This window comes from Pogona vitticeps, chromosome 3 (genome assembly GCF_051106095.1).
Source record: "Pogona vitticeps strain Pit_001003342236 chromosome 3, PviZW2.1, whole genome shotgun sequence".
Lineage (NCBI taxonomy): Eukaryota > Metazoa > Chordata > Lepidosauria > Squamata > Agamidae > Pogona > Pogona vitticeps.
The window spans coordinates 174462660-174490598 of NC_135785.1; the positions used below are offsets into that span (position 1 = coordinate 174462660).

General features: G+C 41.4%; 1 protein-coding gene and 1 long non-coding RNA gene across 4 annotated transcripts in view; one reads left to right on the forward strand and one right to left on the reverse strand.

Moving 5' to 3' along the window:
- Nucleotides 1-27939, reverse strand: part of GABRB3 (gamma-aminobutyric acid type A receptor subunit beta3) — a 241534-nt gene that overhangs the window by 112776 nt on the left and 100819 nt on the right. Inside the window, exons 2-4 of one of the 2 annotated variants that reach the window (XM_072994443.2) lie at nucleotides 21554-21601; nucleotides 8069-8160; nucleotides 7749-7816 (exon numbers count right to left, since the gene is read on the reverse strand). In XM_072994443.2, coding sequence (XP_072850544.2) covers nucleotides 7749-7816; nucleotides 8069-8160; nucleotides 21554-21601 — 208 coding nt within the window. Of the gene's footprint in view, nucleotides 1-7748; nucleotides 7817-8068; nucleotides 8161-8526; nucleotides 8880-21553; nucleotides 21602-27939 lie in introns of those variants that run through there. The other variant, XM_020796780.3, reaches the window with a different exon arrangement.
- Nucleotides 8895-21644, forward strand: LOC140705751 (uncharacterized). Of its 2 annotated transcripts, XR_013543513.1 has the most exons (4): nucleotides 8895-9349; nucleotides 9645-9798; nucleotides 12383-12439; nucleotides 12687-21644. It is a non-coding gene; the product is annotated as an uncharacterized LOC140705751 (long non-coding RNA). The 2 variants fall into 2 exon arrangements; XR_012085241.2 differs by having other exon boundaries at nucleotides 9303-9798.

Below are 27939 nucleotides of genomic sequence, written 5' to 3' on the forward strand. Positions count from 1 at the left end.
TTCACAAGGTTGCAACAAACAAATGCAGAAATATTTTATTTTACAAATGAAGACTCTCAGTTGGTGGAATTTGCTGTCAAAGCCATGTAAATGTTCTTAAAATTACATCATTGTCAAAAATCAGCAGCTTCTACGAGTCACTGTGCTGAGTAGTTTTACAGATTAATGTGCAGAGAAATACATTCTTATATAATCCTATTATAAATTTAGTATAAATTGGGGGACATGCTTTTCTTACAGATGCAAATAATTGAGACTTTAAGCAGGACAGATATCCTGAGACAAACCTGTTAGAAAAACTGATTCATGACCACTAATCAATCTACTGTGGCAAACCCAGCTTGTTCGCAGATCAGCTGCAAGCACTCTTCTATTTGGTAACTTGGTCAGAAACAAACATTAAGGACAGCCCATGAGTGAAACACTGAAATTCTTAACTAATGGGAGAATCTGAGTATTACCTGCTCTCACCTTGAAGATTATGCAAGTTAGCTTACTTTCTTCACTGATTGTTCTTTGGGACTTAAACAAGAGATTCCTTTGGTCTAACAGAGCTTTCAGTTCTAATGCTGAGCTATCACCAGCCCCTGTTTCTGGCCTTATTCTGTAAATTGTTATCCTAGCAGGCAGTTCCTCAAAGAAATAAAATATTTTCCTCTCTTTGTGAACATGAAAGGAGAAGAATTTCAAAGGTTTGGTAAAATCCTACTAAACATCTAGAATTCAGTAAGAATTTTTAAATATAATTTATAGGTAAGTATGCATTTGCAACTTTATCATGAATTGTTATTTAAAGCTAGGAATTAGAATTTAACTACACATGCTGCAGTACTTGTAAAAAAGCCTGTACTGCTATTGAAAGTCAAATTATGTGCAGCCTATAAGGCAGTATAATAAAAAATCATGCTAGTAACTTGATTTATTTGCATACATTCACAGAATTTTAATTGTCTATCTTTAAGACAGATCTGGGATTTTCATAGACTAATTATGCTGAAGTTGATTCCAATTACTAAGTTTAAATCAAAGAAATTAGTATCATTACCACTACCAGGTTTAAAGAGAGTACCTGAAAGGCCTTAATAATAATTGAGATTAAATTTTAAAACCCACATGTATTCTTGAGATTACTTGGATCTGATGATTAATTCTAATGTAGAAAACTGATATGATGGTTCAGATGATACTGATATATTCTTTTTAAAATGATGCTCCATTAAGAGAATGTAGTTGCTTTTAATCAAGCATTAATCTTTACATTCTAGGGTGTCTTAAAACTTAATTATATGAATATGTGGTTTAACAAGCAGTTCTGAAGTGCTGGTGGTGCAATGCATTCTACTGTTAAAAACAGCTTCACTAGTAAATTAGAAATATAAATTCTGTCCTCATAAATCATTTCTAGCAACAACATGCCAATCACTCCAGACAGTTCTCAGTTCTTGGTACATAATTACACATTTCAACAAATACTAAACAGTGTTTACATGCTCTTTTTAATTTTGCATCTTTGCACAGAAATTGCTAATAAGACTGCATACAGTCAAGGAAGCATATTTACCAGAAATTCATTTACAAAGGTCCCAAAGTTTTGTCACATCCAGTAAATAAAAGCCAGTATAGAGCCATACAGCACATAAAGGGGCATGGCCATATAGGAAAATGGCAGACTTTATTGTCAGTGATCCCATTAAATTCCCTAAGACAAAGTCAACAGGCTACCATCTGAACCACTTTCTCCCAAATAAGCAAAATCCCTGATATTTATTCCAGGGTGCTGGGGGACGGGGTGGCAGGGGAAAGGGAGAAGGACCTATGCTGCTTGGGAAAGGGAGACAGAAAGGCAAATTCACCAACAAGACACTCCTGTCCTGACTAATTTTCATTCACAGTCTGGGGGTAAGAAGCTAGAGATCCAATGGTGATGCATTTTGGTTTCCAAGGCCAATACAGAGATTCTTTGCCTTCCCTGTCATGTTGCACAATACTAAAAACCTGTTACATAAGGCTTTCTAGCTCTGCCTAGCAGGTTTTGGTATGTATAAGGGACTGCAAGGGAAGAATAGGTTTTTAATAATGGTGACAACATTGGGATCCACCAGTTTTACACCACTGAATTCTGGCCTGCACACTGAAATAGATGGGATTTTGATCTGATCTAACATATTAGTTCTTACTACATTTGTACATAAAGGCTGGGGAAAAAAAAAACACCTGAAATAATTTCAAATTACACCAAAGAAATCTGGGTGTAATGAGATCATCACACCTTTCCCTAAACTGGAGGTCAGCAGAGTGTGGCCTATGAGCCCTACACAGCCCCCAGAGGCCCTGTCTTAGGTCCCTAACTCCTTTAGGTCACCCCAATACCCCAATTGTCCTAAAAAAATTAAGGTTTTCTTTATGCTGAACCAGTTCCCTCACACATGTGGGGGCGGCAGAGTTCTGCATTGTTTTGACTCCCCCTTAAGCTTTTTCATCCCAAGAGCAGGCTTTAAAAAAAAAAAAACAACAACAGGGCTGCTCTGAAGCAGCCAGGAACATGAGGAAATGGCTTCCTGAGGCCTCTAGAAGAGGGTTCAGTAGAATAAAAACATGTGGGTTTTTTTTGGGGGGGGATGGTTGGATGGTAGGGGAGCCTGGAGATGAGCAGGGGGCTGGACACGATGGCTTGATAGTCCCTTCCAAGTCAATGATTCTACAATTCTATGACTTTGGCCTTCCAAATTTTGGGGACAGCCACATGCAGACCTCAAAACCCTGCAAGTTGCTCCCCTCTGTCCTAAGGCAACATGGACAGTATAGAAGAATTCAACCAGAAAAATCTTCCCAAGAAGATCCTTTTTTACCTGAAAGTTTCAAAAAAAAAAAAAAAGTAGCCATGCTGGTCTGTTTCAACAGAAAAGCAAAACTAAAACTCTTGTGACAACCCAAATGCTAACACGTCTATCGCAGCATGAATTGTCACAGCAATCCAATTACAGAGGCCAAGGACATCACATATGGCCAGATTTTGGGACCTCCTAAGTATACTTAAGCATGATACAATCTTTGCTGTGAAGAGTTCTGAAGAAATTGAAAGCTCATCTTCTTTGTAACTTTTTAGTGATCTAATAAAGGAACTGACTAACCTAGACATTTGTTTCCAGGAAAGGCCCATGCAGATATTTTTTGTACTTGCAATTGGAAATACCATGAAGAAATTCTGCAGCTATGCAAGATGCTTTCCCAGGAGATGCAATCCAATGAGGATTCCATCTGTTCTGATTACAAGGCAGGACTACCAATTTGTCTGTAAGGTTTTAACCTAATGCAACATATAATTCATTCTCCTGTTTTGCTGGTGTAAAGACTGACATGAAGGCTATATGTTTCTGCTCTAAGCCTACAACAGTCATCTATGGTTATACACAAGGCATGTGGTAGATCTCCTGGGTGGGGGAAGGGGCAAGTTGTCTTCAGAGAGATGGGTAGTTTGCCAATTAATATTCCTACCACTTCTGTTTCATATAGAATCTAAAACTCATTTTTCCCTTCCTGGCAGTTTGATTGCATCTCTCACAGCTATCACCTCAGCCTAACTTTTGGACTTTACGTTAGAACCGTAAGTTTTAAACCAACTTCGCCTAATGTAGAGGTCTGAAGAAATCGAGGGCTTACCTTATTCGTTACCTTTTTGATGCAGTAAAAGTATCATATGACCCATAATTTGCCAAAACACATTTAATTTATCTGTGATATGGGATGCAATATTTTTTAGTATTCTATGATAACAGCCTAACCCCTAAGTAGAGTCTAAAAATGTATGTGTTATTTCTTTAAGACACTGGACAATGAATGAAGGGATAATTAAATAAATCCTCTTTCTTTCTGCTTGTCTCTTCAGGTGCACACGGGGACACCTTGAGAATGTGAGTCCTAAGAGGACATGGACAGCTGGGTCTTTGAAAAGAAAACTCAGACAAAACTTTTATTTGTAGATAGTGAGAAACAGGACATGAAAACAGTGCGCTGGGTTTGTTGTGACTATATCCCACAACCACAACAATGTGTCTATGGAAGAATAGTTTGTATCCTTGTTTAGATTAAGAAAAACCAATTTCCCATAACTTTTAAAAACAGTCAATTTGTAGCTTTTTTATTTGTTTTTGTCAGAGCCCACAAATGTCAGCTTTACACATTATTATTACATTTTTTGTTAACAAGAGTGTAACAGCATTGCATTTGCAAAGTAATTGAACAATCACTGTGGTTACTTTTTTTATGATGAGTAATATTTATATGTCACGGGAGTATTTTGATTTTTTTTTAAAAAAATAGGCCTTTTTAAAAAAAATGTTTCTAAATAGAGTCCCCTAAAAGGAGTTAAAATTAAGAAGTGGTGCAGCAAGCAAAAAAGTGAGCAACACAGTTAGGAAAACAAAAAAGATATTTTAATTCTTATCTAGGAACATCTGGGAAATGTGTAGGGTTCCATCTTATAAGGGTCCTTCCCCCCCCCCCCGCATCAGGTTAGAATGTAGCTTTTCAGAGAGCTCAGAGACAGAATGACCACATCATGCTTTTGTATGTGTGCAAGTTCTAGTGCTTTGCCAAGGCATGGATTCTTCTTTAGCTCCTAGCCACTTAACAGAATTGTTTGTGCTGTCACCTGTTCATCACCACCATCTTACAGATGCATACTCCCCACCACCACCACAAAAATCTGAAGTAACAAAAAAAGAAATGGAGCCAATCTGAAAATTCTGAAGATTAAGAACTACTAGATAGCCCAGTGATTTAGATATCTGGCTGTAGAGTCAAAGGTTGGGAATTCAATTCTCCACTGTGCCTCCTTGACAGGGGCTGGATTCGATGATGCAAAGGGTCCCTCCCAGCTCTGCATCTGTATGGGTGAGGGAAGTCCTTAAGACATCTAAGTTGCAAACAGTTCAATGCTTTAAAAGATCTGCATCCTGAACAGAACCTGGGCACAAGTAGGTAGCCTGTATAGGTACAATAGAACAAGCTATATACAGATATTTCTTTCGACCAATGCTGGACAAATACTCAGGCTGTAGTTTGAACCAACTGAATGTTCAAGATGCTTTTCAAGTTTGCTGATCTGCAAGTTGCTAATACATAAATGAGTATAGATAGTCCTCTAGAAAAAGACCACAGCTGGCCTATCAGCCAAAGCTGTTGGAAAAGTACCACATGTCACCACTGCCATCTGAGCATCCCTAAGCAATACTGGATCAAGGACCAAACATCTTAAGAGTGAATACAACAATATTTGTATCACAGTGGGCATATCTCTGTCTCCAGAACAACTGATCTATCAATCCATTTTTTGTTTTACTGTCATAGTTAAAATGAATGCTGAATGGAACTAAGTATCATAACAGAAAAATGCCCTCATTGATGCTAGAACTGATGCACTTGCAAGGGAGACTATGAAGATATGTTTCCTATCCTTCAGTTGGGTCCTGAGTCCAAAAGTTTCTAATGTTTCCCCAGCTGGGCTACAGGACTGGAAATGAATTCATCTATGTGTCTTACAGAGATGGCAATAGACTTTAGGGAGAGTATTGCAGGTGATAATTGTCTTAATGCTCAGTAATTCCCATTGCCTTTGCAAACACAAGGTTGGGGCTCTGAGCCTTCAAATGCAGTATCTGGCTCTGCCCAAAGTTGTCAGTAGCTAAGGGTATAGAACAAGTTGCATTGTTTTATAAAACAACTGTTGTGAGTGCCATTTCCCTGCTTATTTCATTTGGAGACTGACATTTCAGAATGTTTACATTAGCTAGTTGTTCTTATGCTACGGCATGGATTTCCAGCAATTCCAAGAGAAGATACCCTGAAAATATACACCAGCATTTCCTAAAGTTGGAGAACAGTCACTCAAAAGAAATATATAAAATGGGTCAAGCTGTCAAAACTTTAAAATGTATCCCTAAACAAACACCTTGGAAGTAATGCCCTTTAAAATAAACAGGAGTCTGTTTCTGATAAGGGGAATGATACATACAGTATAGACCTGAGAAGTACAATGCACGTCTTCATTTCCAAGGGTCATTACTTACTGTACTTATATGTCTCCACGTAAATTCTGACTTAAGATGACCCCTCTCAGAATTTCCTAGATGTGAAGTGCTCTGAAGTGGTTTACCAGTCCATCCTTGTTGGAAAACCAGGCTGTGTAGGAGGCAAGCTATGGAATTCCATCAGCCACATATGTGCAAGGTGATCATGGCTGCCCTCCTCATAAGAGACATAGAGGAGATTTGAACTGACCCTTAGCTCCGTAACGAAGTACTTAGATTCATTTAGGATTGCTATTTCCAAACAACTGTGGCAAGGACCACAGTATTAAATGTTGCATACTGGAAGTGAGCAGAGACCACAACTGGTATTTTCCCAGGACAGATAATTATTACCCTGTTAAAAAACAATATCATACCTGAAATAAGGAAATAAGAATTCTTGCCTTCTAGATTATTTTACACTATCATATAATACTTTAAAAAGCTTCTTGCTTTTAAACATACTAAATCTGAAACTCAGAATCAGCTGGGGATGCGGAAAGGCATAATATCTTCAAAGAATCAGCTTATTTGTACTGTACAAGAGATGCGTTATAAGAAACAAAGTTCTGGGTTGAGTAACAGTTTTATTGGATCACCAAAAAGCTACAGAAAAGATGACTATGTTGAATGAAACCTATTTGAAACTTAATAAAACACAACAAAAGGAAACCCATTAGATATTTTATCCTGTTTTTATGACAGACTATGTGACCCATAGACTCTTAAAGAAGTCCAATCTCCTCCATTCTACATTCGCTTATGAGAAAGTAAGTCCCACTGAATTTAGTGGGGCTTACGTCTGAACGGACATGTCTAGCATTACATTGTTAGTCCACACATGATGAAACTGACGTTAAAGAAAACTGAAGGCTATAACAGTTAGCCTTTCAGCAAGGCCATGCATTTCCATTTGCACATACTATTTAAAATGTTGCACACGCTACAGTGGTGACAAGCAACACGGCTTTTTAAGTATAACCTGGTCATGATTTAGACAGTGCAATGCTCCTTTCACATACAATAAAGGCAGCCCAGTTTAAAAACTCAGATCGTGGTGACATCTGCAAGCCCAACAAGCAGCAGGAACAACAGATGCATCTGGGCAACAGAAGTTTCCTTTCAGCACCTGAGACAGCTCTCAAAGATCTGGCTCTATTCCCTTCAGTATGCTTCAGCATGCAGTCTACTTTGCTGCCATCAACTGAACACCCACATCCAAAGAGTACTGACTGCATATGGCACACCCAAGCCAGCCATTATAATACTGGCTTTTGCTGCACTACAGTTTCTCAAATCACAAGAGGTCCTAACCCAGAACAGAAGCACAGAATCATAAAACATCTTTAGGAAGGTACTGTTTATAACAAGGCCAGGGATACCTCTGATGTTGAAAAAGAAAATTGTAGTTTCTTCTTAATTGATCCCTCCGTTTGTTACAGATACATGCAGGTGATAAGGGTGGGGTATTACTACTAAGAGGCATCTGCCACCAGCTACTGTCCTGCTGAAAGGGCCTTTGCTTCAACATCCCACACCCTAACATCGCCAACAAAACACATTCTAGCCCTTTCTGCTTCCAAAAACCAAGACACAGACTGGTTGATTTGTGAACAAATCTCAAACCCTGAAGTCAAGAACAAGGCGACTTCCGTGCTGAAGTTACCCCAGATTACTCACCATGTTGACTTCAGACACCATGTCTATACTGGCAATGTCTATGTTCATCCCAACGTTGACTGGAGGGCCTAAAGAAGGACAGGGAGATGGTGTCACTTTTCCACATAGTTGCTAGAAACATGTTTGAACATGCCTCTATGGGAGGCCCCCGAAAAACAAAACACACGCAAAGAGACTTTCACCCAACCACAGAATTAAAAGACAGAAAAGGAAGAAATGAAACACACACACACACACACACACACACACACAGAGGGAGGAAGGGAGAGGGAGAGAGAGAGAGAGAGAGGACTCAAAGGAATCTTCACAGGATCTCTCACCTCCAAAATCTGGTCTGAGGCGAATGTCGTAACCTTTCAGCAATTTATCCACAGTTTCTTTCACGAAGGACATGTTTCCAGGATCGTTTACACTACGGAGAAAAGACGGAGTTTGAGGGGAAAGGAGGTGGGGAAGGAAGGCGGGCAGCCAAGGGTGAGAAGTCAGGAAAGATCGTGGAGGGAGAGAAAAGTGAAGAAGCGATGCGAGGAGGAAGAGGGAGTAAATCAAGCACAACGGAAAGGAGCAGGGGGAGGAAAGGAAAGCCAGAGAGGCGCCAGAGCAGGAAGGAGAGAAAAGCAGGGGGTCACGCCGGGGGGGGGGAGAAGGGGTTTGGAGAAGGGGGCAGGATTGTTCTGGTCAGTTTGGTGCCTCGGCGAGCCGCAGCCCTCCCTCCCTCCGTCTGTCCGTGTCCCCTCCCCTCGCCTCCCCTCGCCTCCCCGCCAGGCGCCGCTCCTACCTCTGGGCGCAACAGACCACGGCCACCAGGAGAGGAGCGGAGAAGATGCCGAAGATCCTGCCTCCCCCGAAGCCCCACATCCCTCCGCTCCGGGCTCTCTCTCTTGCCGCCGCCGCCGCCGCCGCGTGCGGTTCCGGCTGCCCGAAAGCCGCTGAGGAAGAGGCAAGGCGACAGTCCCCGATCCTTCCCCTCCTCCGACGCTGCCCCCCTCCCGCCTGGCCGACGCATGAGGCGGTTGCGAAGCTCCGAAGGAGGGGAGGAGAGCCAGAGCTAGAGATACGGAGGGGAGGGTTTCTTTTTCCCCCTGATCTCTCTCTCTCCCCCCCCCCCCCACAGCACACACAACGCGCGCACACTCGAGGAGGAGCCCTCCCGGTCGTCTGCCGCCTGCCTTGCCCGGAGAGGGAGGACGCTGCGCGGCTTGGGGCTCTTGACTCGCCGTTCAGGGCACTAGCGAGGCGCGGCCGTGGGGCTCCAAGGGGCGCCTCCTCCTCTTTCTCTCCCGAGGAGATTCTGGGCGGTTCTGGACGGCGTCCATGCCACAGAGGCACCCCCGGCGCGTGTTCTGCCAGGACACCTCTCGCCGGGCGGCAGGCGCCTCCTCAGCCTCTGGGAGCACCCCGCTCCCTCCGCAACCTTTCTCCGCCCTCGCCTCCTCTCTCCGCCACTGCCTCGGCCCGAGGCTCCTGGGCTGGCGGGCGGACCGAGCCAAGCCCGGCTGAGCTCTGAGGCGCACAGCCTGGTGGAGCGCCCGGCGCCAACTCAGGCGCGGGGCAGGAGGCGGCGGGGGCGGCAGCCACAGGTGAAGACGGCCCTGATAGAGGTGCCTCAGGGGGCCCTTCCCGCGCACTCCCAGGTCGGGATGGCGGGAAGGGGAGGCTGCCAAGGAACCGGGCCTGGTGACTGCTTCCTGGCCCGGGTAGCTGCGGGTGGCGTTTTTATCCCGCCACAAGGCCGCTCCAAATCCGTCGGAAGTCCCCAAAATGACATGTTAACCCCTCCACAGCGACCGGGGCCTGGGAGTTAAACTATAGGGTGGCTACAGATTTGCATGTGGAAAAAACAAAGTGCTTTTAAGCCTCTGCTCACATGCTCCTTTTTTTCTTTTCTTTTAATAGTCTGCGTGACATTTTCCTGTTTGAAGGATAGATTCAAAAACGATGCTACCCTGAGTGTTTGAAGGCACCTAAATCCAGCCAAGTGCTTGCAGCATATAGGGCAGCTACTTACAGTGAAAGCACCCTGCAACATGAATAAATAATTACTTGCTAAGTAAGTGATTAACAATTTGCTGCCCTTTCCTAACATCCTCCATCTGGTGCTGCCTGAGGTGAGCCTCTTACAGACAAAGGGCAGGACCGGCCCTGCAGCTCAAGTAGCACCACAGTAATTTCCTGCCCCCCCCCCCTTTCCACAACAGCTAGATCATTTCAAACTCTGAAGTCCAGCTAACCTGATAAAATGAATTATTTCACTTCATTTAATTTGCTGCAAAATGTGAGAAGCCTGCTCTGACTGTGTGTGTGCGTGTGTGTCTGCCTGCTACTTTTGCAAAGCAGTGCCCTGGACATCTGCCTCAGAGTTCTTCTCTGACTTTTAACCCATCAGTCCACCCCTTCATTTCTCTTCCTTAAAGGAATGGTGGTGACCACCTGTCAGTTGACCAAGGGGTGTCCTGCGGAGGACAAAATCCCCACAAGGGTAGTATTTTCAGGCACACTTTGGAATATTTGGTGACTGAAGTGCAGCCAACCATGAATCCGCAGTACCCGCTGTAGCAATAAATGCCATCCACTGACTTCATGTCTCCTCCTAATCCAAGGGGGCCCTTGGGTACAAAAGCTTCCGTTAGGGTTTGTCCCACTTATCTGTCTGCTCTGGGCATCTGGCTGCATCTCTGTTCTTGACTTTTACCATTCTAGCTCCACCACTGTCAGCCATTTGAAGGGATCCTCCATCTTCAAAAGCATGTGCCCTTTCTCTCTCTTGCTGCCTACCTTTATATTTGGCAGTGATGCCAACTCTCAAGTCCTTCCTTATTACTGTTGACATTTATATCTCACCATTCTCCCACGCAGCTCAAGTTTGGGTTCATGGTCCTCCCACCCACCCCCTTCTTTTTACAGCGATCTTGAGCGGTGAGTCAGGGAGAGAGATCGTGTCTGATGACCACAGTGACCTTCAAGGCTAAATGGTGGATTGACTCTCAGATTCCTGAGCCCAAATCCAATGCTCTAACCACTGCACCATACTAATGTCACTGTTGTCCATGAACTGGTGAGGATCAGATAAAGAGACATGCAAATGTCAGGGTGGATATTTAACATTGTGGTTGCTACAGTCTGAGAACATCTGAGTCACCAGATGTTTTGGACTCCCATCTTTCAAAATCCCTTATTATGGGTTATGCCAGATGAGTATTCTGGGAGTCCAAAACATTTGGAAGGCCATGACTTCCTTACCCCTGAATGATATGATAGTGACCACAGCATCAGCTGCACTCTCAGAACTGATGCACCAGTTCTAGGACAACTCAAGACCCTCAAATTTAAAATCCAATACTCCTTTTCTATTCCTGAGATATAATAAATTAAATAATAATCATTTGCCATTCTTGACTTAAACCCCAGACTGGAACTTTTTAGGGTCAGTGTTCAAGTCTGTTCTGCTAACCTGCAGCAAAGTTCAGCTGAGGGTTAACCTGTGTTAAAGAAGTGAACTCCCCATTCATTCAATAATCTCCTAGTGATTGAATGTCATTTCTAGCATTCAGAAAAACCTCGGTTTCTTTTTTTACTCGCTGATTAGCATGTGATGGACCTCACTGGATGGGCATCATGTGAATTCTTTTTATTGCCCACGTGAAAAATGGAGGGAGAGGTCAGGGAAAACCACACTTGGCAAAGTTTAAACCTTGCCAATCCAGAAGGTACTCATGCACTTAGAAGGGGAAAAGAAAGAAAGAAATACTTCTCCACCCATTACATAATTAACGTAATTTCCCATGACTTGACTGTTCCCGGAGTTTCACATACTGCATGTTTCAAAAAGTAAAGAAATTGTAGAGCTGGAAAACGTGCAGAAAACGGCTATCTAAATTGTCAAGGGACAGAAGCAGCTTCCCTGAGATATAAGATCACAATGTTTGGAGGTGGGTGTTGGCTCAGAAAATATATATGTGTGTGTGGGTGAGGATCATGTGCAAGATGGATAATATTATGCCTTATCTCAAGGAAGGGGTTAGAAAAAAACATGTTTCTCTATAGCTAGAGTTAACACAAGAGTTTGGGGTGATCTACCAAAGATGGAAAGTAGAACATTCAAGACAATGAAAAGAAGTTTTTGTAAAAACCCACCATTAAATTGCAGAATCCACCATAATAAAGACATCAGCTTGGACAGTTTTAAAAGAGAAACACATACATGGAGTGTAAAATGGGTACCAGTCATGGTGGCTACATATTACTTCCCAATTATCAGAAGCAGCAGGCCTCTCATCACCAATTGGTGCAGAACATAAATTGGAAAGATCCTATTATACTTTTGTCTTGGGGGCTTGCCATAGGCTTGGGGATGGCCACTATGGAAACAGGAAGTCAGACTAGCCAGGCCTTCAATCTGATCTGGCCTGGTTCGTCTTTTTAAAAGTGTTTTAGGCTTCCTCTGAAAATCCATCGTTTCTTGGATTAAAGAATTATTTATTTTGATATGACACCATCTAATTAAGGAAACACATCATCATCACATTCTAAGCCCTATATAGGCAAATTGGACATAAGTACAAGGTGTGAACAAATCAACACTTATGCAAAATGTGTAATATATTTATCTAATTAAGGTTACATCTTCTGTTAAGGTTTGTTGTGAAATGTCTTTCACTGAGAGCTCATGAAAGGAGAAATTCAATTTATGGGTAAGTAACATTTACTTGTTTCTCTGAGTTCTTTCTTCTATGTGATGCTTTAGAAATTTCAAGTAGTTATAATGCATTATACATTCTTTGAAGTCTGAACACAAGATGGTATGTATCTTTTAGACAGCAGTCTATTGGGGGAAAAATATAGAATAAATAGAATCCACTGATTTCTCAGTTTTGTCTTATATGTAGAAAATAAAATCTTGCTGCTTTGTAATCCCAGATGTCTGCTTGTCATTCCCAGGTATTAAACTGGATCAAGGTTATCAGAGAAGACAGGGCAGGGTAAATGAAGTTTTAAGTTTAAGGAAAAATTTAAAATTGAAAAATTAAAAGCAAAACCTTGCACTTTCAAGAAAAGCTGTATGTACCACTGCAAATTTTAGTCCTGATGTGAAAAAGAGATATCAAATACAGAGCAAGATTCTCCAAAAAAAGAAAGAAAGAAAAAGAAAAGAAAAAAGAAAAGAAAAGAAAGAAAGAAAGAAGAAGGAAAGAAGAAGGAAAAGAAAAGAAGAAGAAGCAAGAAGAAGAAGCACTATAGTGAACATTAAATATCCCCAAAGGAAATGAAAATCAAGCATCCATGCTTCACCTTAAAAAAAGTTATTTATGTTTTAAGAACATCAAATCTTTTTAAGCAAAAAGATATATGCTTCTAGTATGTATACTCAATGGCCAGCCAATTTAGTTTGAAATTTGTTGTATATTGAGCAGAGAGTAAGGGAACAGAAGATGGGCCTGTTTTTTTGTTAGCCACAGAGCACCCTGATTGTAGAACTCCTTCACAAGGGAAGGGAGGCTGTCTCCCTCCTCGAAAGAGTTTTCAACAAGTAGTCAGAATTGCATTAAGCTTTTTTGGGGGGTGGGGGAGGAAATAACATGCCATAGTTATGGATCATCAAGCCTCACCTTAGGCCCAAATCAAAAACGGTTGAGTTCAAGCTCAAGGGAGAGTCAAGAATGCAAGACTATCTGCGAAAGGTAGGAGCTGTGTGCAGAGAAGGGGTGGGAGGACATTCAAATCATGTTGCATTCTTCTCTTGGTTGCCAGCCAGATTCAACATCCACCCACCTCCCCTTCATTCTGTGTGGCATAACAAGGGGGCAGCTGAGGAGGCATGTAGAAGAGTGGGTACGTTTTTGTTTTTTTGTTTTTTAAAAAAATCCTTCTGTCCCTTAAGGCAGCACCTAGGCCACCCTGGCTTTGGGATAAGGTAGTTGGGGTAGTAATGTTGCAGTTAGCCATCAGAGGCAGTGTGGAGCTCCTTGAGTAAATTCTTCATGTTACTTTGGTAAGTATCCTGACACATCTCTCTCTCTCTCTCTCTCTCTCTCTCTCTCTCTCTCTCTCATTGTCTCTCTCTCTCTTTGGAGTGAAGGAAGATCTCTTTCCTCCTGCTCCTCTAAGGCCATATGGCTATGGGAGACAGGGGACAGAACCTTTGATTATTGTTTGCTTGCATTTACCAATACAAAGCTGTAGGACCTGTGTGAAGGTATGGGTGCAAGTGGACATCCTTGGCACTTAACATTTGTGAACTAATGATTCTTCCTCCTTCAGTTTTGTAAAGCCTGCACTGAGTGGTGGGAGTAAATTAGGTGAGTCATATATGTCTACTATGCAGACCCCCTTTTTGTAACTGCATAAAATGTTTGCCTATTTAAATCCAGTGAGGAACTCTTATTTTTCTTGTTCAAAGGGCATGGCAGCAAAATTACCATTTCATACAGTAAAGCAAAAAGATATCCAGCCAGAAGCAAAATGTATCTTTTAAGTAAAACAAAATACTGTATATTGAGAAAGCAAAACGTGCTGGGTTTAAATGTCTGTCCCACTCAATTGGGAGGGGGGGGAGCCAGACCGAGCACGAGAGAGAGAGAGAGAGAGAGAGAGAGAGAGAGAGAGAGAGAGAGAGAGCAATCTGGATGTCATGGGGACAAAGCTTTCCACAATAAATTGTGTTGAAAAGGTCTTGCCTCCTACAACTTTTAACCATATTACCATATTAGAGGGGAAAGAAAAAAAGGTCTTCTCTTTCTCATCTTACTGAATGGGCAGTTGGGAAAGGTTATACTGGGAGCAAGACTTTGAGGTCCAGAAGATGGACTTTGGAATAGGAATTCAACCATTTCCTGATGGTATACTCCCCTTGAAAAATTGGGCTCACAACATCAGAGTGGTCCAAGGCTCAGCTTTACATCTGGGTGATGGGATGGTTCATTTCTGCCTCCCAGGAACTCCTCCCTGAACACCAACCTAAAATGGTGTAGAGAGTGTAGCTTCTGCATCAGCGCAGCTACTGGCAGGTCACTCTGAAAGGTGACAGTGGTGATATAAAATGGGATTTTAAAATGCAGTACTGCTGATCATTTGACCACTGATATGCTTTTAAAGTCTTGCATAACAAAAATATAAAATTCTGGTGATGGAGAAAGAGCTCTTAACATGCAGTTAACACTGCACCACTCCCTGTTCTCTTCTCAAAGTGGCCTTCCAGGAAAGCTTGTTACTGATTCTGATTTTACTTATTAAATCTGCTATTTTAAAAATTCTTTTATGTAATTTCATTATTATCATTTTTCTGTTGCATTTATGGTAATTCCACGGTTGTTGATGAACAATGCATTTGCTTCTCATGTCCCAGAAATTAATCAGTGGCATAGTCGTATATTTATGTGATCATAAATGTGGAATTTTCCACTTGAGACTTCATATACTCTAGAGAGCATATGGCAAGGCAGGTGTCAGTATCATAATTTTATTATGCAGAATATTACTGGGCATGTAGAATGGAGTCGTGCCTAGCTGCACACTTTATTTATGGATAAATCAAGAATCAGGTTCCTGATGGTCTTCCAGACTCACATTTATTTTTTGTTTTTTAGATTTCGTAAGGCATCACCATGTCTGATAAGCCAATATGTTATAAATGCCATCTTGGTAAGTTGCCAAAAAGCTATCACTCACAAGCACAAGTTCTGAAGAAAGCAAATGTCAGCTTCTATGAATAGCCATGTGCTGTGATTTTAAAACACGTGCACACCTGCACTCTAGCATCATTTTCAAATTCTTGGAGGTCGTCCCCCCGCCTTTGGGACTAAACTAGACACAATATGTAGCTGTGCCCATCTTTTCACTATTTTTTTAACACCGAAGGCAGCCTCAAGAAGTTGCATGTTGAGCAAAGGCAGAGAGAGGGAGAAGGGAGAAGTTTAATTCTTATGTAACAGTTTTCTGCTCAAAATTGTATCCTATCAACAATTCCATATTTGAATACATTTTACCCTGTGGGTTAAAGCAGAATTATTTTGAAAAAGCTTCTGGACAGAGAAAAAAAAATCTTCTGTTGATAGTTTTTCTTATGAATAAAAACACATTACTCTTCATCACATTTAAGGCCTTCATAACCAAGACACTGATCCTGTATCTAAAAAGAGCACTCCCCCAAGTAGATAAAATGTTTGATTGCAGAAACTGAAGCGCAACTGTTATCACAATGATTGCTGGAATTTTAAACAATGGCTTCCTTTGCATTTTCCGTTTTGGAGACATACATTCCGAAGGAGATCGCTTAGATGGAGAGAAAGCATTGTAATATAAACAGGACCAACATTTCCTCTCGTGAAACCTCTACTTTAGACCCCAGATCTTCTTTCTTTCCCTCCTTTTCCTCTTGGTGTGGTTGCAGCAGTTAAAGCATTGGTCTAGAGCTTGGAACATCTAAATCGAAATCCTGACTGAGCCATGAAATTCTATGGGTGATCTTGAGACAGTCAGTCTCTCACCAGGATTGTTAAGGGGATAAAGAGGGCAGGTTCTTTTTTAGCTGAATGCAGCAGTTGTTTTCAAGTTCCACCCAAATGGGGAAAAAGAAAGAGGGAAACTACTTTGGCATCACTTTTTGTCCTTGGAAAAAAGCTAGTCTCTTGTCATCCTTGCTTGGTTGGCACAGATAAGCCAGATGAGTGAATAATTGGATGAATGAATAACAACAAAAAATGAAAGCATGTGGCACATTAAAGACCAGCAGATTTATATGAGAGTGTATACTTCCTTTGTGTTGAAGAAACTGGATTGTAATTCACAAAAAAAGCATGCTGAAATAAAGGAACCACAATACTTTCATATTAGTTTTGTTTTGGGGAATACATGCTGAAACAGACTTGCACAGCTACCTCTCTGAAAACTGCTACAACTGATGAGTGTGATGAGTGACATGTTTGATGCCTGATCTTTGAACATCTTCAAACATTTTGATGTCTCATCATTTGAGACTTCATCTGTTCACTGCCTCCTCACCTAATAGCTGAATGGAAAATTCTAAACCCATGGTACCAGGGGGAAGCCTTTAACCATACACTCCCTCAAGCTCTGACCTCACCTTAAGAAGTATGCCTAGTAGACTTTTCTATCATGAAATTTTGGGACATTCATTTATAATTTTTTGTACCTTCTCCCATAAGAATTAGACATGTGCCTTAATAAGTAATGTTTTAAATCATGAAAGCCCATACTGAATGTTTGGTTTCAGTGGTCTAATAAAGAGATCACTTCCTTTGAACTTTTCTTGTGCAATGGACCACACAGCGATCTCTCTCTCTCTCTCTCAATCGCTCCTTTTATTTGGAACATCGGATGATATATCCATTGAGGATACTACATGGATTTTGAACATCAAGCAAGCTGGAATGCAACCCATCTACTGGACTGAAACTGAGCATAGCATCTGCTTGCAAACTCTCCAGCAACCTATTAAATTCGACAGTAATTCAGCTTTGATTGGGTTTACTGCCTGGCGAGTTAACCAAAATGCGTCTCAGCTTTGTGGTGGGGACAGCTTAGTTTCAGTGTAGCTGTTCTCCACCCACCTCCAGGCAAAAAGGAAAGGTGATTTCTAAATCAGTCGTATGGGTGTGGGGAGGGATACATTGAGGGACTGTCTGCCTCCTCTCCTAATACCTGAGTGGAAAAATGCAAACACATGTTACCAGAGGAAACATTTAACCACACACACGCTCTCAAGCTCTGACCTTGCCCAGCAGACTTTTCCATCATGAAGTTTTGGGACATTCATGTATACTTTTTTCTACACTCTCCACAAGATTTTAATTCATGTCTGAAGAACTGATCTTAAAAAATCATGAAAGCTTGTGCCTAAGGATTTGTTTTAGTGATCTAATAAAGGTGTCACCTCTCCCGAACTTTTATTCCTTCCTTCAGGTTCTCATAATCAATTAATTCTTCAGCCTTTCACACGAGTTTCATCTCTTGCTCACTTTTACATGAACTGGGCTCTACTTAACTGGCACCGGTGCAACAGTAAAATCTAGTATACTGTATAACACATGCGCCTGAAACAACATATTGCACATACTTCCAATAAAATATTGTAGTAATTCACAGTTCATATGGATTCAGTGCTCAAGCCTCTCTGTGCCAGACAAGAACAGGAGTCTTGGAGTGTTGTTATTCAGGCCTCTCAAAGGAGAGAGTTGGCAGCAAGAAGAAGGGAAATGACATTATTTTTCTTTTCCACTGCAAGGCCTTCCTTTGTGATGCTGTGTTAGAGTGCTGAAGTTTAGGAACGTCTGCCATTCCGGAATACAAAGATTTTGTTGTGCACTCTCTCTCATGCTCTCTCTCTCAACGTCTCTCCCCATACCTTATGTGTAGTCAAATGCATATACTTACAGAGCAATGGGGTGGGCAAAGTGAAGTTCTCCACATATTGCTGAAATGCAACTCCAATCATTCTTAGGCTTCATGGCCAAGGTCAAGAATGCTGAAGGTAGCAGACCAAAAAAGAAAAAAATGGGGAGAGAGAGAGAGAGAGAGAGAGAGAGAGAGAGAGAGAGAGAGAGAGAGAGAGAGAGAGAGAGAGCTGCGCCCAGCCCTAACACAAAGAGAGAAGAAGAGTGATTCTGATGTGTGGTAAAGGGGGAAAATGTCCTTTACTTCTTCCAAACACATTCCCAAATGGTACAATGAAGAAGGAGCCTTCCCTTCAAGATATTCCTGGAATATGGACTGCTGGCAAGGGACATGCTGCACCTTACAAAGACGAATGAAGAATTTCATCAGGTGGACTTTAAACTGAATTGGAAGTGGGAGGGAGACACAAGATTGGAGGTAAAGATAGATGAAGGTTTATGCACAATAAGGGGAACAGACTGAACACCTCTACTGGAGCCCAGTAATAATCTTTCAAAAGAAGAGTCGGAAATAAAGCAGGCTACAATTCACACAATCTCCAATGTCTATATACAAATGGCAAGAGTATGGGAAACAAACAAGATGAACTGGAAATCCTAGTTCAGGAAGATAAATATGATTTGATGGGGATAACTGAAATTTGGTTAAATGCCTTCAATGACTGGAATACAGCAACTGAAGGATAAAAATTGTTCCAAAAGAACAGAATTAATAAAAAGGGAGATAGAGTCACAGTACATGTCAAAAATACATATTCCAGCATAGAAATACAGATGGACGAGCTTGGTTGTCCCATCAAGAGCATCTGGATTAATATAACTAGGTTGAAAAACAAAAGGAACATGATAGTTGGAATCTACTAATGACCACACAATCAAGGAGAAGATCCAGATGAAACCTTTGAAAAATAAATTGCAATTTCAAAGAGACATGATATACTGTATTTTTCCATGTATAAGACGCCCCATGTATAAGACTATTCTAGCCCAAAATTAAGAAATCTAAGTGGTGCTTAGAAAAAGGAGGGGGAAAGGGATCAAAACAATTCCTCGGCTGCATGATTGCTTTGATCCCTTTCCCCCTTGTGCAGCCACAGGATGCTTAGATCCCTTTCCCCCTCCTTTTGCTAAGCCCCAGGGGGCTTAGCAAGTAGCAAGTGGAGTGGAAAGCAGGTATCAAAGTGCTCCAGGATCACTTTGATCCCTGCTCCCCCCACTTGTTAAGCTCTGTGCACTTAGCAAGTAGAAGGGAAAGCAGGGATCAAAGCGCTGCAGGATCACCTTTCTCCTCCCACTTGTTTTTGTTCTCTCCCCAGCTTACTTCTACATATGACAGCCCTCAATTTTTAGTCTAAAGATTTTAGACAAAAGTATTGTCTTATATATGGAAAAATACGGTAGCATGAATGGGATATTTTAATGATCCTAATACCCTGGGAAGAGAATTCTGCCAAATATGGCCCTTCCAAGAAACTTGGTTTGTGTGGCTCATAATTTTCTCCTACAAAACGTGGAAGGAAAAGGTAGTGACATAACTATCCTTGACTTGATTCTAGCCAATAGAGATGACTTGGTGGCAGAAGTGGCAGATAAAGGGAATTCTGGAGGAAAGTGACCATGTTCTACTTGAGTTCTTGATTTCAAAGGAAACAAAATCAGAGTATAGCCACATGTGTGCTGGATTTTAGAAAAGCCAATTTTAATAAACCCAGATAGGTACAGTTCCATGGCAAGCTATCCTAAACAGGAAAAGGAGTCCAAGAAGCAACAAGAAAGCATGCATTCAGGTATGTGCATAGCAAAAGTAGGAGAAAAGAAATAGTGGCTCAGCTATTCAGTGGGAGTGGGAAAATGATGACAGATGACAAAGAAAAAGACAGATGTGTTCAATTCCTACCTTAGCCCAGTCTTTCCCCAAAGTTCAGTCTATCACCCTCCAGGCAAATGTGTAGTACAAATGGAGGGGACAGGACTGCAGCTTGAGATTGATAAACCAATAGTCAGGGAATACATTATTTTGAATGACTTCAGATCTCCAGAGCTGAATTCACTGCATCCAAGAGTATTGAAGGAACTGTCTGAAGGAGCGCTAATATTGTCCCTTTCTTCAAAAAGGGCAAAAAGAAGGAATCTGGGAACTACAGACCAGTCAGCCTGAGATCAATCCCAGGGAAAATTCTGTAGTAGATTATAAAACACTCACTCTGCTGGTATCTTGGAAATGATGCAGTAATAACTAGAATCCAACACAGATGTCTCAATAACAAATCCTGCATATTAACCTTATCTAATTGTTTGGTCAGGTAACTCCCTGGTAGAGGGTGGGAATGCTGTGGACATAATATATCTTGACTTCAGAAAAGACTTTGACAAAGTGTTGTATGCTATTCTAATAAGCTAACTAGGTTCGGGCTGGATAGCACACATGTCAGGTGGCTGCATTGTTGGCTACAGAATCATATCCAGATTCAATTCAATAAAGATTCAGATTCAATTCAAATAATGTAGATCAATTTACTCTCTTCACTTCTTATATGTTTTCCATTTCTACAGCTGACACCCTACAATTCCATGTTACAGCTGCTCTTAATCAATAGACTCTCAATCTGAAAAGTGATGGTTCTCTCTTGACCATTTTGGGGAATTCCCAGGCCGTAGATTTTAGGTTCACTATGCTTGAAGTATGTTCTCTTCTCCCACAAAAAATTGAAAGGGCTCATGTAAAGCATCAGACAAGAAGTTCTAGCTCAGTGAAATTAGATGACTTACTCTAAAATATCCTTACTTCTCTATCTTCAGCCCTGGTCTCAGGGATGAGTCTGTCTGTCTGTCTGCCTGCCTGCCTGCCTGCCTGCCTGCCTGCCTGCCTGCTTCTTTCTTTCTTTCTTTCTTTCTTTCTTTCTTTCTTTCTTTCTTTCTTTCTTTCTTTCTTTCTTTCTTTCTTTTTCACCAATTTCTGTCCTGGTTATTCATCTGATTAATCTGGGAGTCCTGAAGTATGTTGAAAAAGCTCAGTTGTTTTGGGGTAGCCATTTTTTCCTGACAAACTAGTAGGGAGTTAACAGCTTGAATCTGTTATTAAAAATAATGATGCTTGTATATGCAGCATAGTTTATGTCTGCAGAATAGGGATTGAACAATGTTCAGCTTTACTTCCCCAAGGTTAATTTCCTTTTTAAAAATAAAGTTTCCTCCTTCAGATTTAGAAAGAAAACTGCAAATTTTTAAAAGTTCTTTGCAAAAACATAGCCAGCTGAAATTCTTTCTGTCCCTACTGTAGAGCTGCATGTGGTCATAGATATAGCAGTATGTGTTCACTTGTATTACAAATTGTATTTGTCATACTTTATCTAATAGTAATCATTACAATTAGAGAGAATTATCTTTGCTACTTACCTTGTGTCATAAATCGCATATAGTTTTTTATTCTCTTCCACTGCATTCCTAAAAATAAAACAGAAATATCTTTAGTCAATGTGTCCCATGTCTATTGTTCCTTTCATTGGCTGTTTTAGCTTCACTGCCATTTTTGGTATGGTTTTGCACCTTTTTCGTACTAACTTCCTTCATCAATCTCATCACTCACTGAAAGCTTCTATCACAAAACATTGTTCATCCAAAGGCTCACCTCATAACAGCAAACAGTAAAGTTTTGTATAAAAGTACATCTATCCTATAGCATTAGCTTAACCGGTTTGGATTGTGGGGATTAGTTTATCCATCCATCCATCCATCCATCCATCCATCCATCCATCCATCCATCCATCCATCCATCCATCCATCCATCCATCCATCCATCCATCCATCCATCCATCCATCCATCCATCCATCCATCTTATATACCACTCAAAAATGTGATACACTCTTTGGGTTCTTGTGCATTGAAATTAGATGTACGGCGCATACCAGAAAAATGGCAGGTAGTGATGGTTCATAGTTTGTGGCTGACCATGAACCTCCAGGAAAATGAAGCAGTTTTGTGGTTTGTGGGGTTTGGGTCTATCTCTTCCTCCCTACTGAAGGTGCCTTGCTTACCTGTCACTGCTGCCATTGCCTCCTCTGCCACCATCACCTTTTGGCTTCCCGGGGTGGCCTGGAGAGGTGGTGGTGGCGGCAATGGAGAAGCCAGGCAGAGGAGCGGGGTTGCTGCCTCTGTGCATGCATCCACTGGCCAGCAGATCAGGCAGGAAACCCCCAACACCAGGTTTCCCTGCCTGAACAGCAGGCTGGTGGGCCCCTACTCAAGGGCAGCAATCCTGCTCCTCTGGCTGGCTTCTCCGCTGGCACCATCACTTCTCTGGGCCACCTGGGGAAGCTGAAGCGATGGCAGCAGTGATGGCGGTGGCAGCGGTGATGGCAGATATGAGGGAAGGGGGCAGGTGGACAAGTATTGTGTTTTCCCAAGCAAATGAAATGCAACACTGAAAAATCAATGTTTCATTTTGCTTTCAGGAGAACGTGATCCACAGACTGCTCATGAAACAAACTATGAACCAGCCTAATCGTAGGCTTTTTTTTTTTTTTTTGGTTCGTAGTTCGTTTCATGCCCATCTCTAATTGAAATAATATGAAGTAAAATGTTTAAGATATTTCAATATTCAAAACTGATAATCTGTTCCATTAACTACATTTTTCATGTTTTTCAATGCTATTTGAGATCATCAATTGCCGGTAGAGAGTTGTAGAAAAATTGAATACATTTAGTGTGGGTTCCTCTACTTCTTTACTCTTTTGCTTCAGAGAGAATTGTTTCTGCAGCTGAAACACAAGGATCTTTCATATGTTAAAATAAAAATAAATAGGAACAAATTAAAAAAGGAAAAGGAAACTCATGCCTTGTTTCAAAACCATCAGTCTGTAATATAAACACCCAGTTTGGATTGACTGGAGTAAGCTAAAGCCCTGCAAGCTGTCCCCCAATTTCCAAGCAATAACTGCAAAAACCGTAAACTACTTGTATCCCAGCTTTCTACATAGGAGCTCAGGGCAGCTAATTTAGTGCTGTCACCATCTCCTCTCACATGGCTACAGCAAGGAAAGTAGAAGCATTGCATTCCCAGTGAACCCTGCTCCATTTTTTATGCCCTCACTGAGAACTTTTTTTAAAAAAAAATCATTTACTGAAACCAGATTGGATTACTATATGAAGGTCAAAGTGGTTTATATTAATAAAATATAGTTAACAGTAGCCACAATTTGTTATTTATTTATTATTTGGTTGGACTGGGCAAGAACAGAGACAAATACTCCTCTGTGTGTGTGTGGCCCCGAAAGCTATTTTTGCAGCCTCAACTCATGGATTTTCCTCAAAATTCAGCAAAAAATGACCAGCTGTGCCCCAAGAAACATCCAGGGCACATGACTGCTCATTTTGGTCATTACATGTAGAAACAGACCCATTGTATATGTTTTTCACGTGGAGAAGTTGGAACTAAAATTTTTCAGAAGTTGTAGCCATAAAGCTGAATTGAAAAAACAGTTGAACACAGCTGATCACAGTAATCACGTCACAAAACCCAAGAGGAGCACGGATGTAAATATCCATATATTAACATAATAGTCCCCCCAACTTTTGCTCAGCAATTGATGACACATTTTGTTTTCTACACTCTAGGGATATCCTCTTGTTGCTGATGATGATGATGTTTACCTAACAAAGCAATCATAAAGGAAAGAATTTGCAAAGCCCCAAACTCTAAGCATCATGGTTCCTATTAAAAATTATTCACATCAACCTCTCACTAGCTAATAACCAGCATGTGCTTATTGAGAGCCAATATTATTAAGCAAGGAACAACTGTGGGCAGCCAGGCAGTTGCTGCTGCTGGTAAATCAAATGGAGAACATATGGTTTTGCTGCCGCGACCATCCGGAGTGCTGTGTTGCTGAGATAATGACATTTTATGTTTGGGCTCATTATGACTCAAGATACAGATTCAGCTTTAGAGAGCAAAATGAAACACCACAAACATGACAGAGGGAATATCACTGCACTTGAACCATACCACATTTAACCTGGGCTGAGCATCCCGGAGATTGGGAACCATTTCAAAATAGGATTTCAGGCTGCCATCCAGGAAAGACATTATGTACTTTAGCCATATTAGCTCTGAGTCCGATCCTCAGACAAACCATTAATGTCAATGTACCTCTTTTAACAGTATATGATTGTGGGAAAGTGCATAATGGCAGGTTGGCTCAAAGAAAAGCACTGTCCTGATAATCATTCAGCACCATCGGCTTGCCTCCTCATTATGTAGAGCCAAATGATTATCTTTGTTTCCTAATTTTGTGGGGACAGGGCACAAATAGCCATTTCTAACATGTTTTAATCACTTAGAGTATTTGGTTCTTATCTGTTCTATATATATATGTTCTCCTCCCTGCTTTCCTTCAAGATGGTGTATTTCTTCTTAGGTAGAGACTACTGTGGGTCTCCTCCCATTTTACTAAATCCTCACAGCAACCATTGGACACAGGTTAGGTTGGGGAAAGGTGACTGCCTGGGTCAATATCACTCACTAAGCTTCGCAGCCACGTGGGGATTTAGGCCATATCTCCCCAGGGGTGATCAGTGGTCTGGCAATCAAGCCCTATGAGGAAAGGCTGAAAAATCTGGCATTCAAGAGAAAATTAGACAATTATCTGTAAGGTATACTTTAACTTGGATTCCTGCACTGAGCAGGGGGTTGGACCCAATGGCCTTATGAACTCCATTATTCTATGTTTCTACCAATACTAGCCCAACACTCTAGCCCATGCAGTTCAAGAAGAAAAAGTTAGACCGGGCTGCCTCCCCAAGGTTCATTAGTAGAGCTTGGCTGCCGGTGAGATTTCAGACTCTGCTTGGCATCCTCTCAATCGCAGATCAGAGTACATCTCTTGTCTCCAGACCCTTTGGATTATAGGAAGCAGTGCTACACACAAATGTTTTCAATTAATGTTGCTCATTAACACCACTCCCCCGTGGAACACAACCTGGCATTAAAGAAACATAATTGATGAAATGGACCCAGGATCATCTTTTCAGGGGATGATGCAGGCCTCAGTTGTCCCTGTGCTGCCACATCGCCTTTTGTTCTGCCAGGGACTTAGTGGCACTGAGCCCTTCTGGGCTTGTTTCTTAGAGACTCTTAGAGACACAGTAAGTACAGAAAAGTGTGCAGAAAAAGCCAGGCATTAGGATGGGTTACTGTGTCTTTTGAAAACCATGCTTCATCTGGTGTCTTCCAATTGTGTCCAGTAATTGGCTTGATAGGGCATCAAATAGAATCTTTCAAGGGGTTAGCACCCCTCACTGACCTCAGGCAACTAGAACCGCCTGTCCTGTCTCAAGGTCCATGTTATTCTGCCACTAAGACTGATGCAGAACATCCTGAAAATGGTAATCCAGAGAATGTGTCCCAGATAACTTCTACACTTCTGACACGTATTGTAACCCAGCTGCTTCAGGGAGTTTCTGTGCAGGAGAGGGGCTGACTTACGTTTTCCTATTGGAACGCTGAGCACATTACAAAATGCACTGGGTTTTCTCTTCTGAGAAATCTTCCATTGTTATTGATTTTGTGTTTTGCTTTTTAACAGTTTGATGCAACTCTCTTTAAAACAAATCGATAACATTTCTAACATGACATTTTATGTTTGGAAAGTGGGGAAAACAAAGAAAGGGCTGGAATCATACTGCTGTAGAGCTGGGAGCAACTCTGATAGTTATGAAAGCAAACCCCTTATTCAAGCAGGAAATGCACAGGTAGAACATCCCTGATAGAAACCTCCAGTGCAGGAGTGTTTTAACGTCTGCCAAGGTAGTCCATTCCATTGTCCAACAGCCATTGTTGTCAGGAAGCCCTTCTGAAGGGTTAGTCAAAACCTCCTTTCTTGAATTTTCAGTCCTTTAGTTCTTGTCTTACCCACTGGAACTGCACAAAATAACCTTCTCCACCTTCCATGTAACAGTTCTTTAAATATGGGAAGAAGGTTATCATACCACCTCTCAGCCTTTTCTTCTTCAGGATGAACATACCCAGCCTCTTCAACTCTGCCTCACAGAGTTAATTCTTCCTTGATTTGGTTTTCTTCTCAGTTTTTACAGATTCAGAACATCACAGCTGGTTGGGTGCTAGTTTAGACTTTACTCAATAAAAGGTGAGGAAATAAAGCATTGCACTTCTGCTGATTTCAGAAAATACATGGCTGCTGATTAATCATCATAAAAGAGGAAGCTTTCACAGCTTCTGTGGCTATCAACTAAAGGAATGCAGGGAGCAAGAGAAGATACTGTCTTTTGCAAAAATATTTTGTTGTATCACTGCTAAGTTATTAACTTGATCTGGTTTTAGGGAATATATCTCATCATTATTTAAACACCAACACTGATGTCAGCTTGATAAGAGGTATTTTTTTTCTTTTAGTTTTTGTTTTCATCCAATGTTATGATCTAGCTATGGCCTATTCCTCTTGTAAATTTATTGTTCTGAAGTGTGTAATTTTAAAAAAGTTTCTTTTAAGCATTTGTTATCCTGAGAACCTTGCCCTAAAGAACAGCTTATGTATTTGCCACCTAAATAAACAAACATAATTACAGTATAGGAACAAAACTTCCCCCCACAACACTGTCATTTTGGATCTCCCATCGGGTGCTCAGTCATATGGTGGGAGATCCAGAATTACATGGATAACCCCCATTGTAACAGGCAGCCTTGACCTCACCTGTCCGTCACAGCTGGACAGTGAACCATCAGCCAATGGTATGATGGAGGGTGGAACTGAAGGGGAGGAGCTGGTATAAAAAGGGGGGTGAAGAGGGTGTGATGGGAGAGATTGAGAGTGAGTGAGATCTGGAGAGATCTAGTGTGAGAGTGAAAGAGGCCTGTGTGCCTGAGTGTCAGTGAGGGAAAGTCTATGTGTTTAATTAAATAAGAAAGTGATTAACATCGTGATTATCTTCTAGTGATTTACCTATTTTATTTTGTAATCAATAAACCAGTTTTATTTTTGAAAGAAACCCTTGTCCTTTTTATTTAGAGGAAAGGTTGGTGGCAGCAAGAGTGTGTAGTAGCGTGGTGGGCATTCGGAGGGGCCTGAGGAGGCAGTGACATCAGAGTGGCCTGCCACGTCACACCCATCTTCTCTGTTTGACCCTTTAGTTCAACCAAAGTCTTAAAAAGTTGTTTTAGGTGGGGGTGGATGCAGTTGTAGGAACGAGATTGCTGTTTCCAGTAAACAGAGTTTCCTGTTCCACAAGGAGATTCTGGATACCTCCTCACCCTAGACTTGAAAAAGCCCAGCTGCTTACACAACCAATCATTGAATGAATAGCAGGAGTGAACAGGATTACAACGTCCAGTGGCCACATGACTGGAGGAAATGGATCAGGCGAATATAGAAAACCGAAGCCACCTTGCTTCTTGCAGTAGTTCAGTATTGTTGCACAGTATCCCAAAGTAAGCAAAGTGTGGCTACAGTCCAATTTAGACTTGAGTGCACTTAAGCCCTCTGAAATCAATCTCATCTCACTTATGTTTGAGATGGAGGGTGCTTAACATTTGCACCCATGAATCCTAAATGTGTGCTCTCTGTGGCTGGTGTCTATCAGGATCAACACTAGTTACATGATTGCAGTCTTTCAAGCAAGCACTTCAGTTCTTTTACAATGGATAGGACTTGATTAGTTTTGAGCCTAGAGACCTATCAAGGGGAATCAACCCTTGCAATAGCCAAAGCAAAACACTCAAGTTACGTATGTGTAAGACTTTCAGGATATTAAAAATACATTGGCACTG